Here is a 12756-nt window from a genome sequence, read left to right on the forward strand (position 1 = left end):
AAAACAACTTTGCAATAAGGCCATAGTGATGTTACATAGTCTTTTCGTAAATACTATGGTCATCCTTTGGAAGAAGAGAAAACTTGGTAAGAGGTGATGTCACTTTGGAAGCTGGATTGATGTTTGCACGAAAATGTTTCGTATCGGTCACTCCCTTTTTTGTTCTGGCATGGCAGTCTCGTTGTGATGCGCTGGGGTGCCTCCATTTCTGTGGCTCTCCTGGTCACTGTTCACAAATTGTCACTAACATAGCAATAACTTGTTAACACGATCACAAACAGTTCTGTAGTGCAGTGGACAAGATGGCAGTCGAAACACAGCAGGTTTCGAATTCCAGAATGAGATTTTCACTCTGCAGCGGAGTGTGCGCTGATATGAAACTTCCTGGCAGATTAAAACTGTGTGCCGGACCGAGACTCGAACTCGGGACCTTTGCCTTCCGCGGGCAACTGCTCTACCAACTGAGCTACCCAAGCATGACTCACGCCCCGTCCTCACAGCTTTACTTCCGCCAGTACCTCGTCTCCTACCTTCCAAACTTTACACAAGGTAGGAGACGAGGTACTGGCGGAAGTAAAGCTGTGAGGACGGGGCGTGAGTCGTGCTTGGGTAGCTCAGTTGGTAGAGCAGTTGCCCGCGGAAGGCAAAGGTCTCGAGTTCGAGTCTCGGTCCGGCACACAGTTTTAATCTGCCAGGAAGTTTCAGGTTTCGAATTGATTATCAGTTTGTCGATCTATGTGCTGTGGTACCACATAGATCGACAAATCGTTAGTCAAATCGAAACCAGCTGTATTGCGACCGCCATCTTGCCCACTGCACTACAGAACTACGATTTTAATAAGTGGATTTTAAGACCGTGGCAAGACATGGGCAATTTGAGCGGAGGTGTCCACTCTCATTACATATAAAACGGCTCTCTTCTTGTCCTGTGATAAGCTATATGTACCCAATATCCACACACCTGCAGATGAGAGAGTATATTCTGTCTTACCACCATGTCCACGAATCGAACGCTAGACCGCTAAGGTCGCAGGTTCGAATCCTGCTTTGGGCATGGATGTGTGTGATGTCCTTAGGTTAGTTAGGTTTAAGTAGTTCTAAGTTCTAGGGGACTGACGACCTCAGATGTTGAGTCCCATAGCGCTCACAGCCATTTGAACCATTTAAACCAATCGAACGCTAGTATAAACTTCTAAACGATAATGAGTGGACCAGCGTTCCCCCCGTATGTTCCCAAACGAAAGCAGGAAGGTCTTGAGGGAAACTCATCAACTTTGAGCAGAAGGTTAAACATCCTGAAATTCGCATATTCCACCTTGATATCTTCCGGAATAGCCACACTTTGAGAACCATCGCGAGGAGTGAAAGGAACCTGTTGTCCGTGCCGCAAAAGGAGCCTGTCAATCTGAAGTGGGTCTAGGAACATGACATACAACACATACGATTGCGAATCTTCGTAAACCGTGTGAACCTCTTTCGAAGTTACACTGATCGTATCTACAAGACGATCATGAATTCCTAACGGACTTGGCTGCATATACCGCTTGGACTTGTCAAAACTAAAACTGGAAATGTCTGTACATGGCATGTTCCTGTGAGCCATGGACGCCGCGTCAGATTGAGCCGAAAACGAGACGCTGAGAGACAAACAACGATGCGCCATATTACGCACAAGGATTCACACGACACTAAGGAAAAATAAGGGAACTCTCGCCGCGCACATTAGAGGCGAGAACAGGAAGAACTATTTCAGTATTCATTTCAGGTGGTTGAATATTTTCCAGAACTTTTGAAGTTTCAACAGAATTTAGATTTTTACTTGTTCCTAGCAAAGCAGAGCACTTTTAGTGCCAAGAGGATTTAAATTCTGTAAGAAATTTCCTTCTTTCATTTTTTTTAAATTTTAAATAAAAAAGAAGATTTCGGTTCAGTTTCATATTCAAAAAAATATTTCTCAGTAAGACACCATGAACCTGTAAATAACTTCATCGCCATATACAAGATCTTGAATTTCATTCTGAGACCCCACTTCACAAGAAGACTGTTCGTTTTCACATTTAGGAACTCATGTCATTATGAGAACGAAGGGGCAGTCCTACTTATCCCACATAACAAGCTTGTGCAGACAGAAGTGTAGATAAAAAAACTTGGAGCAAGTAAGGCTATTTTGACGAGCTAAGGCCAGGATAAGTGGAGGATGGAAATTCTTACAAAGCAAACGCCGTATTGATAGGCGTTTTACTTGTTTTGTACCACCGCCTGAGAGTTTTGCAAGTATCTTCTAGCACATGGAGACATCATATAAATGGAACACGGGAAAAAAATTGTGTTTTGCTGTTCAAAACGCGGCGTTTGCCGTAGGTCAATTAGATTTTATTTTAAAATGTTAGTTATCTGCTGGAGACCACTGTTTCGGAAGGAAAAGGATCAAATAGGCTATGGTATCGAACATTCTGAAGAAATATTAATGAATGAACATTCCTTGTATAGAAAACGGTTCTCGTTAGCAACATAGCATATGTCTGCAGATGCTGAAGTTTACTTTGAAAGTAAAGATGGCATTTTCGGTCATTAGTTTTAAAGCGAAATCGATAGCAATATATACCACGTAATTAGAACTTAGTTTAATTTCCCCTTTACAGATTCAACTAGGTGTATTTTTGAACCTTCTGACAGTTTCCATTCAGAATGGTAACAGGTATCCGTGAGGCAGAGAAGCAGCTGAAAGAGTTGAAAGCTAATGTCACCAGGTCCGGATGGAATCCCAGTTCGGTTTCATAAAGAATGCTGCCCGACATTGGACCCTTACTTAGCTTATATTTATCGCGAATCACTCGCCCAGTGCAAAGTCCCACTCGACTGGAAAGAAGCGCAGGTGACTCCTGTGTATAAGAATGGTAATAAACGGATCCGCAAAATTACAGACGAATTTCATTGACGTTGGTTTGCTGCAGAATGCTTGAACATATTCTCAGTTCGAACATAATAAATTTCCTTGAGGCAGAAAAGGTTCTGTCCACGAATCAGATAGGCTTTCGAAAGTATCGCTGAGCTTGCCCATTTCTTATATCATATCCTGCGAACGATGGATGAAGGGCAACATGCAGATTCCATATTCCTAGACTGCGAAATGTGTTTGACACGGTGCTCTACTGCAGACTGTTACCGAACGTACGAACATACGGAACACATCCCCAGGTATGGGAGTGACTCGAAAACTTATTAAGTAATAGAACCCAGTAGCCCGACCGGTTGGCCGTACGATCTAACGCACTGCTTTCCGGGCAGGAAGGAGCGCCTGGTCCCCGGCACGAATCCGCCAGGCGGATTTGTGTCGAGGTCCGGTGAACCGGCCAGTCTGTGGATGGTTTTTAGGCGGTTTTCCATCTGCCTCGGCGAATGCGGGCTAGTTCCCCTTATTCCGCCTCAGTTACACTATCTCGGCGATTGCTGCGCAAACAAGTTATCCATGTACGCGTACACCACCATTACTCTACCACGCAAACGTAGGGGTTACACTCGCCTGGTGTGAGACGTTCGCTGGGGGAGGGGGGGGGGTCGCAAATTAACCCTAGGTTCGGTGTGGGGCGGCGGAGGGGTGAAGTGGACTGCGGTAGTAGTCGTAGGGTTGTGGACCACTGCGGCTGCTGCGGCGACGGAGCCTCTCCGTCGTTTCTAGGTCCCCGGTTAACAAAAAAATGGTTCAAATGGCTCTGAGCACTACAGGACTTAACATCTATGGTCATCAGTCCCCTAGAACTTAGAATTACTTAAACCTAACTAACGTAAGGACATCATACAACACCCAGTCATCAAGAGGCAGAGAAAATCCCTGACCCCGCCGGGAATCGAACCCGGGAACCCGGGCGTGCGAAGCGAGAACGCTACCGAACGACCACGAGCTGCGGACTCCGGTTAACATACAATACAATAGAACCCAGTACGTTGTTCTCGAAGACGAGTGTTTATCAGACAGAGACAAGGGTATCGCCAGGCGTGCCCCTGGAAAGTGTGACAAGACCGCAGTTTTTCTCCATTTACAGTAGAACCCGGCTATAACCACATTCAAAGGACCTTGATAATAACGTTGTGTCAAACAAGTGTCGTTGTAACCGAGATTCGTATGTTCATTCTCTTGCGGTGGAAAATAGAAAAGATCAAATTTGTTTAACCTTGTTTTATTTTACATACAGTGTTCTCTCTTAAGCTTACATGAATACAGTATATACAGCAATATATCGAATACTCACCAGGCTTCTTTACTCGGGAGTGAGGTAATTAGTCATTGTAATCTGGTGTCTGTTTGTCCAACACACACATTCTAGATTACATTCTATGTTCATTATTTCATTTGGAGTTTCAGTGCTCTCTCATCTATCTTCATAGAACTTGCTCACAGTTCTAATGGCTTCTAAAGGGTAACTCACAACGGGAACAGACTCTTTATTTCTTCCTTCTCCATCTTCTTCATGTCCCTCGCTCACTCCATGGTCATTGTGGCCCTGATTCTTGATTCTTCACTTCATTTGCAGTTTTGTCTTCAGTTTGCGCTTCGGTGGTAACAAGGTCATCACCTATTGCTGCATACATTGCATAGTGGCACTGATTGCAAACATCACAGTTGATTTCTGGCAGCAATGCAGATAACAGTAGACATTACGCTGCCACAAGAAATGTTACGAGGAAAAAAAAATGTCAGGAGTACGAGTAATATTAACGTACTGACTGATTAAAATAGGACATCGAATAGAGGACACAAAACCTTAAGTTGTAAATAGATAACATAGCGGCTTGAAACTGGGAGTCAGTGGGTTCAGAAGCCTGGTGTTACACAACTGTGACTGGCTGCCGCCTCGAGTTAGCAGCCTCTGCAGAGATCGGCCGTGGCTTTGGGACAGCTGTTACCGGCACCACCCACTACTGTCTCCAGCTGACGTCACCTGCGTGCGCAGACGGCCCTCTGACACACTCACGCAACAGCATCAGCATTCGCTTGTGGCGTGACAAGAATGTCCAACTGAAGAGCAGGGAACAAGAGCCGCAAAGGAACACGAAACACACTGTGCCGTGTCGTGCCAGAGAGGTGTGGTCTGATGATGTGGTTCTCGGAAGCCGCCTTGTGGGTGCTGGGCGTCCAAACCAAACATGTTATGTAACTGCTGCCTCCCACCTGTCTGTATTGTGAACACAGCATTCCGACGAATGTAGCGGTGGCCATAACCACGCATGTGACAAAGCGAATTGGCGCTAGATACGGTAAACACATGTGTTCACTAACAAAGTGCTCTGTGTTAACAAATGTGGATCGTTACACGGAACCGCTAATAAGTGAATATATATACGGGCCCTCTCGGGGTCATTTTTGAGATAGGCTACAATCATGGCTCGTTTCACTGCTCTAACACTGCTAACGTTGGTCGGCGTCGCATACGGTAAGATACTTATGTATCTGTTCTCTCGCTATGTTATACTCGAAGGTGTTGTAAAATGCTTCGTGTTTCATGAACTCATTTGTGAATGAGTCGATTTGTATACAAAACTAATTAATTTTAAGTTACTAAATACATATGCATAAACACTTGCGATCTCTCGCGTTTTCTCACAGTGATTGATTAACGGTGTGCTTTTTTTTGTAAAAATACACCATCATACTGACCATCTGTGTACTGTATTTTTTGTGTTTCTATACTATACCTTATGTAGGTTTTAAGTATTACGTATTACAAAGATAAATAGGTGCCACAGTCCTACTTCCATGAAAGAGGCTCTCTCCAACGTAAGATATACACTAAATTGCGAAACAAACTGGTATAGACATGCGTATTCAAAATGGTTCAAATGGCTCTGAGCACTGTGGGACTTAACATCTGAGGACATCAGTCCCCTAGAACTTAGAACTACGTAAACCTAACTAACCTAAGGACATCACACACATCCATGCCCGAGGCAGGATTCGAACCTGCGACCGTAGCAGTCGCGCGGTTCCGGACTGCGCGCCTAGAACCGCTAGACCACCGCGGCCGGCCATGCGTATTCAAATTCAGAAATATCTAAAGAGGCAGAATACGGCCTTCCGATCGGCAACGCTCATATAACACCACAAGGGTCTGGCGCAGTTGTTGGATCGGTTACTGCTGATACAGTGGCAGGCTACCAAGATTTAAGTGAGTTTTAACGTCGTGTTATAGTCCGTGCACGAGCGATGGGTCACAGCATCTTCGAGATAGCGATGAAGTGGGAATTTTCCCGTCCGACAGTTTCACGAGTGTACCCTGAATATCAGGAAATCGCTAAATCATCAAATCTCCGACGTCACTGCTGCGGCCAGAGTTATAGGTAATCAGTTTTACAAACTTTATTCTTTCTCGATTACTGTAAGACTGTTGTAGAGACGAATCTTTCTGGATTTGTTGGCAGAGATGTTGAAAGGCTATTTCGTGAATTATGGACACCGTCCTGAAACCTAGTTTTTACTAGGGTTGCTCTGTTATTCGCTTTTGATTCTGTGAATCGTGCTCTTGATTTGAAAAAGATATATATTACCTCAGACAAATTTCCTGGGAAGCAGTAGCATGTATACGCAGTTCTTTGAAGAGGCTTTTGTGGGACGTTCCTGGAAGCTACGTCCACGACATCGTGAACTTGCACGGCCACATTCACGTTTCGTATGAAGCCGGCTGTACAGGGTGGATGGCCTCGGGTGGTTCGTCTGCGCGCCTCTCCCTGCCGATGTTTAGCAGAGCGCGTAATCACTTCCGTGGCCTGTGTTTTTACGTCTTCCGTGTTGGCTGTCTCATTCAGGTACAACAGATTATCACATAAATCACTGTGTTCTTAAGGTCATGGGTATTTATGGAAATGTCCTTGCCTCTGACACGGTGCGAAAACTCTTGCTGTTCGTGCAGTTTCTGATAGTAGCTAATTTACAGTTCTAGCGTTCGTCATGCGCTACGCAGCGCACAACAAACAGTGCATTTTGTGTATAAAAATATTTTGAGATAGGGCAAAAACTAGATAAAATATCCTAGCTTCTTCCACACATCAGATACATGTAAAAGAAAATACTCTTGTCCGTCCTCTTCTGGAGTATTTATGCTCGATATGGTATAATTTCCAGACAGTACTGACGGAGGTTACTGGAAACTTCAAAGAAGGGATTTCGTTTTGCATCGGTGCGCAGTAAGGGAGAGAGAGGGAGTGCATGCAGCTGGGCTGGCAGTCATTAAAACAAAGGCACTTTTCCTTGCGGCTAGATATTTTGACGAATGTTCAATTACGAACTATTTCTTCCAAAAGTGGAGAGAAATCAGAGCTTGCACGAAAAGATTTAGATGTTTGTTTTTCCACGTACTATTAGAGAATGGAATGGTAGAGAAATAGCTTGCAGGTAGATCGATGGACCCTTGCCAAGTACTAAACTGTGATTTGCTGAGCAGTCATGTAGATGTAACTGAAGATATAGCAGTTCTCCATAAACTCATATGTCTCAGAGCATCACATGATAATACGTGAAGCCTACTGAAGTTCAGTGTTCCATTAGTTCAGTAGCGATACGATGAACCCAGAGAGGTGGTGGACTGCAAAAAGAATATGACTTGTTACATGTACTATTTGGAAATTCACGAAATAAGAAATGTCGTAAACGTTGTCATAAATAAACTTTGAAATACTGCAGGTAATTTTATTGGGACAACCGCCGGCGTACATCATCGAGAGGTGAATCTTCGAATAGCGAATGTGCAACTGAAAAAAAGTTTTAGAAATGTACATATTTGTGGGAAGTGTAATTCAGTCATTAGCCTGGATATTTTGTAACTACATTAATAACCGACTAACTGTTTGATTTTAATCTTTACAAAGAAATACATTACTTAGCACAATTTTGATGCTAAAATGGTCTGAAACGACTAACACGGACTTCATCTCAGTGTAGACTAATATCAGACTTATCACACAATTTACGTAAAAGAATAATAAATTTGGGGTGTGGTGGCATAATATTTGGGCATAATTAAATTTTAAAGGTAGGGGACGAGGTACTGTGCGAGCTGACATCCCATACAATTTCGGACTCACTCGTCTAGGGGTTGAACCGCACGTGTCGCATTACACGCCCTAAATTAGACCCTTGTGACCCTTTGGTGAAATTTTCTGGCTGATGGCAAGTTTGCGAAACACAAAGTTTACATAACATATAATAACAGTAGTAATAATAACGGGAACTAAATTAACGACCCATAAATGGTGTAGGCCACACAGTTGCGATTTGGTTAGAATAATGTTTATTCAGAAAGCAAACTAGTAGGGAAAGTGGTCGTGTGTAGAGGTATTGTTACACTCGAATGCATATCCATTTGACACAGTTCAATCATTCACAATCTTATCGCGAGACACAATACTCCACCTCTATATTCACACGAAAAGTTCACACCAGTTGTGCGGTTGCTCACAGCTCAGAGACTAAGTCCCGCGATACCACAAAACGCGAAATTTTCTAAGTCGCTTCACTTCCTAGCTGCCTAAAGACGGACTGTCCGTTTTCGCGTCGCAATCCGAACTGTACCCTTTGGTGTCTCGACCTGAACTGTCCCTCTCTGCCCGTCTATGGCCGTGTTTTCCCGCACGCCGAACATCGTCACTCAACTGACTTGGGCAGTTCCCTCCTCTGCAGCCGTCCATCTGATTGGCTACAGCTTAGTCTACATTATTTTACATTGTAACATTTTTAAATAATCAAAGCTTGACCACTTTCACGTTGTAAATAATGTAACAATAGTATCCATTACATAATAAACGTTAAATTCTTTTACATACAACCAATACAATTTCCTTCTTAAATTTGAATGTCACGGGCAGTAGCCTTGCACCAATGTGCTTTCTGATAAATAAGTATAGAACGAAAGTAACTATTTTGCACTAAACTATACAAGAAATTTTCTATTACCTAATGATTCAATAAGGTTCATGCTGTCATCGTTCAGTGTGTTTTGCGTGGAGGAAATGATGATCTAATGTTTAACTGAAAACAATGATAATTTAAATTTACTATATCTTGTAAACAAGTAGAGTTACACAGTAGATACTTCCCACATTTGTCATTTTAATGATGCGCTTCTATATGAAATGTCGATAGTTAAGACCGACTGAAGCGTTCAGATTTTAGCATTCAGGTCTTTGTTGGTAAACTTGTTAATTTCACTTTAACAGTAAATCCTAAACTATTATAGATATGACCAATATTCAAGTTTTACTGGGCTCACTATGAAAATTTATGGCGGATTACAGATTAAAATTACGGTGGCTTGATTCCCTGCATTACTACAGAATTAAATAGTTTTCGTAAATGTTAACTTTTATGGCCGAGCTTAGGTCCGCCACATTTAACACTGCTACGACTCCTTGGTCACAAAAGGCTTCTACTGGGTTTCCTTATGACAAGGTTATCGTCTGTGTCACTTGCACACTAGAGCTCTTAGGCCTCAATAGACAATAGACACCTATGAATTTCCCCAACTAGTGGTGAATCTGCGCCCTTTGTGGCATCTAGTCCTAGACGATAGGGTTCGTTTCACAATTCCTGAAGGATGACTCTTTCGGCCATACACTTAAATGAGACCGAAATGCTCGTTACCTCGCAGCTGGCAGAATACAAGGTGTGAGGATGGGGCGTGAGTCGTGTTCGGGTAGCTCAGTCAGTAGAACACTTTGGTGCGAAAGGCAAAAGGTCCTGATTTCGAGTCTCGGTCCGGTACATAGTTCTAATCTGCGAGGAAGTTTCAATTTTCGAACGTAGTACTGCTAGCCTGTAGTACAGTGTGTATTACCAGTTTTGACGTAAAGACATCTACATGTATGTACATTCTCCTTCAGCCATCGTGTGGTGTGTGACTAAGGGTACCTTGAGCATTACCGGTCATTTGCTTTCCTGTTCGACTCACAATAATAATGTTAAGGGAAAACAACTGTCTATGTGTCTCTGTACAAAATTTAATTCCTCTTATCCCGACGTGAAATGTGCGTTGGTGACTATAGAATCGATCGTTGAGCAGTCAGCTTCAAATGCTGGTTCTCTCAATTTTCTCCGTAGTATTTCATGAAAGGAACGTCGTTTCCCGTCCGGAGGCTCCCTTGTGAGTTCACGAAGCATGTGCGTAATGCTCGCATGTTGATCGAAAGTGACGGCACCAAATCTAGCAGGCAGCCTCCGAATTGCTTTTCCTTTAATTCGACCCGGTTGGTATTGAAAACACTCGATCAGCATGCAAAAGTGAGTCATGCTAATGTTCTACATGCGGTCTTTTTTATAGACGAATTGCACTTTACTGAAGTTCTGTCAATAAACCGCCGTCGACCATTCACCTTCCCTGCTACCGTCGTTAACATTCATTTCCGATTGCTTTGCAACGTTACGCTTGGATGTTTAATCGACGGGATGGCGTACAGCAGCCAACTATCTATTCTGTATCCAAAAGTAACGGGACTGTTTTTCTTACTCATCTGCATTAACTTACATCTTTTACATTTAGAACAAGGTGTCACCCATCGTAACAGCTAGCAGATTTGTCCAGGTCACCCTGAGTCCTCCTACAACGACGCCTTTCCGGATACAACAGACGTCAGCAAACAGCCGCAGATTGCTGGACACCCTGTCCGTCACGCAGACAGTGAAACAGTGACGTGCAGTGCGAAAACCATTTCAAAACTGACAATTTCCAGCCGAGAGATAGAGAGATAATAATTGAGATTTAGGAGGGGGGGTAGGAAAACAAACAAATGCACCGGAAGGCAGATTAGAGTGGAAGAATGTAATGAAAATGAACTGAAGCTACACGGAAATGTAGTCAGGCGAATGCATGATAGATGAACTCAAAGATTTTCTCTGCTGGATTCTAATAGAAAAGAAATCGCCTAGATAACAACCTGATGTACGGTGGATTAATGAGATTAGAAAACATCCAGGTGTCATCTGCAAACATCTGAAGACCAGAAAGCATCGGAAGATCTGGAGCAGGGCTGGTCGCGTCAGCTGCCTAGGAGGCTGCCTGCAGACGTCATGAATATTTGTGTCTCTGTGCGGGCACGATGTGCACACAGCTTGCTCTTACTCACGAACATGACCGAAGACTGCTGACAATAACGATCGGCAGCTGACGTGCGAGTTTGTAGTCACGTTATATTTTTAGAAGTACAGTATTCCTTTCGTTGTAGTAATTATTGTAGTAGGACAATGAAAACATAAGATGTGCATAGTTTTTGCCAAGTGTAGTGGCCTTCTTTGTGTTACACAATGCGACATCGAATGAAAAAGTAATAACATTTGTTGTGAAGGAAAGCAGGTGAATTTTTTGTAGAGTGCAAGTTTTTATGCACTAGCTCGTCACATAAGGCTTTCATTGTAACTATTAGGAATAGTGGTGTTGTTTTCCTATGTTTATCGGCGAGGGAAATTTTATTTTTGATTTATTTCTCTGCGCGACCAGCTCAAACTTCTTTCCTTTTTCCTCTGAGCTTGAAAGTACCGTCCTCGCTACGCTCGAAAAAGTTAAAGTCAAGTTCACGTTCAGATGACACCAGCAGACGACAGAAAAGCTACTGATCGTCTCCAGTTTGATTGAGGCATAACACAGCGACAAAGAAACAAATAAAGAGTAATCATTTCACTTCGTAATGGCATAATGAGCACAGAAACGCCGCAAAGTAACACATTGAACTGATTGAAAGCATGTACAATCAGTACGATACATTGCCAATTTCGAAATCCTGTCGTTCTGTTCAGTCGATTTCATTGATCCAACAAACTTGTTGTTTCAGATTCGATGGTTTCATTATATCTGTTCTTGTTAATATGGTATCTGGTAAGCTCATAATTGAAACCCTTCATTTAGTACTACCATCCTTTGTGCGTCTTGATATTTTTTATTTATGGAGGCGATTTTTGTACCTTGGAACACTTATCACACGTTCTCGTCTAGCCATCCATGTAATAAGGGTTTAATAGTCTTCCAAACTTAATTTGTAAATGATGGCATTAACTTTTTCTGTGCTACAATCTTCTTCTGAAATTACAAGAATTTGTACAGAAAATTAAGGGTTTTCCAAGTGCGAAAAATGTTAGAAGGTACAACATGGTAATATACCGAGGATCAAACTTACTGTCGAAATTTAAATGCAGTGCAATTGAGTCTTGTCGATACTGTATTTAATAGCCTGTTACATTATTGCTCTACTACACACCAACAAGCTGAAAGTGACATTAAATTAAGTACAAGTATTATCTAAAACCAGTTACAAGTTAAATACAGAAAATATTGGAAACCATCACAACTTTCCATTTTCAAGACAAATAAAATTATTAACAATTTAAAGAAACTCAGTCGATTTAAATATGACGTGCTACATGGTAAAAGAACTTCTTCCTTTTCAAGGTACAGAATGATACACGACCGAAAAAGTGTGGCTTATGCATCCACATGTTACCTAACTAGTTTTAAAAATATACGGAATTTTACTTGCGATAAGATTTTGTAATCGCAGAATTAAAAATATCTTTAAAATAACTTTAATGTGATACAAAACAATTAGATCTTTTGAATTCGAAATATTTACAAATGGTGCACAAAACGTAACTTCATGTCTCACAACGACAAAAATAGTAGAAAGTGCCGGAAACTGCTTGTGGCGGTCTGTAGGGTGTATTCCTTCAGATGATTCTAAAACCGATCACTAGATTCAAGTACCGATGAGGAAACATCATGT

General features: G+C 42.3%; 1 protein-coding gene and 1 non-coding gene across 2 annotated transcripts in view; one reads left to right on the plus strand and one right to left on the minus strand.

Annotated features, from left to right (window-relative positions):
- Positions 1-402: 402 nt before the first annotated feature.
- On the minus strand, positions 403-477 carry Trnap-cgg (transfer RNA proline (anticodon CGG)). Its single transcript has one exon. It is a non-coding gene; the product is annotated as a tRNA-Pro (tRNA).
- Positions 478-5314: 4837 nt separating this feature from the next.
- LOC126092605 (endoglucanase A-like) overlaps positions 5315-12756 on the plus strand; it is a 201957-nt gene continuing 194515 nt past the window's right edge. The window contains exon 1 of the mRNA XM_049908303.1: positions 5315-5432. Within this exon, the coding sequence (XP_049764260.1) occupies positions 5381-5432 (52 nt within the window). The 5' untranslated portion in view covers positions 5315-5380. The remainder of the gene's footprint in view (positions 5433-12756) is intronic.

This window comes from Schistocerca cancellata, chromosome 7 (assembly GCF_023864275.1).
Source record: "Schistocerca cancellata isolate TAMUIC-IGC-003103 chromosome 7, iqSchCanc2.1, whole genome shotgun sequence".
Classification (NCBI taxonomy): domain Eukaryota; kingdom Metazoa; phylum Arthropoda; class Insecta; order Orthoptera; family Acrididae; genus Schistocerca; species Schistocerca cancellata.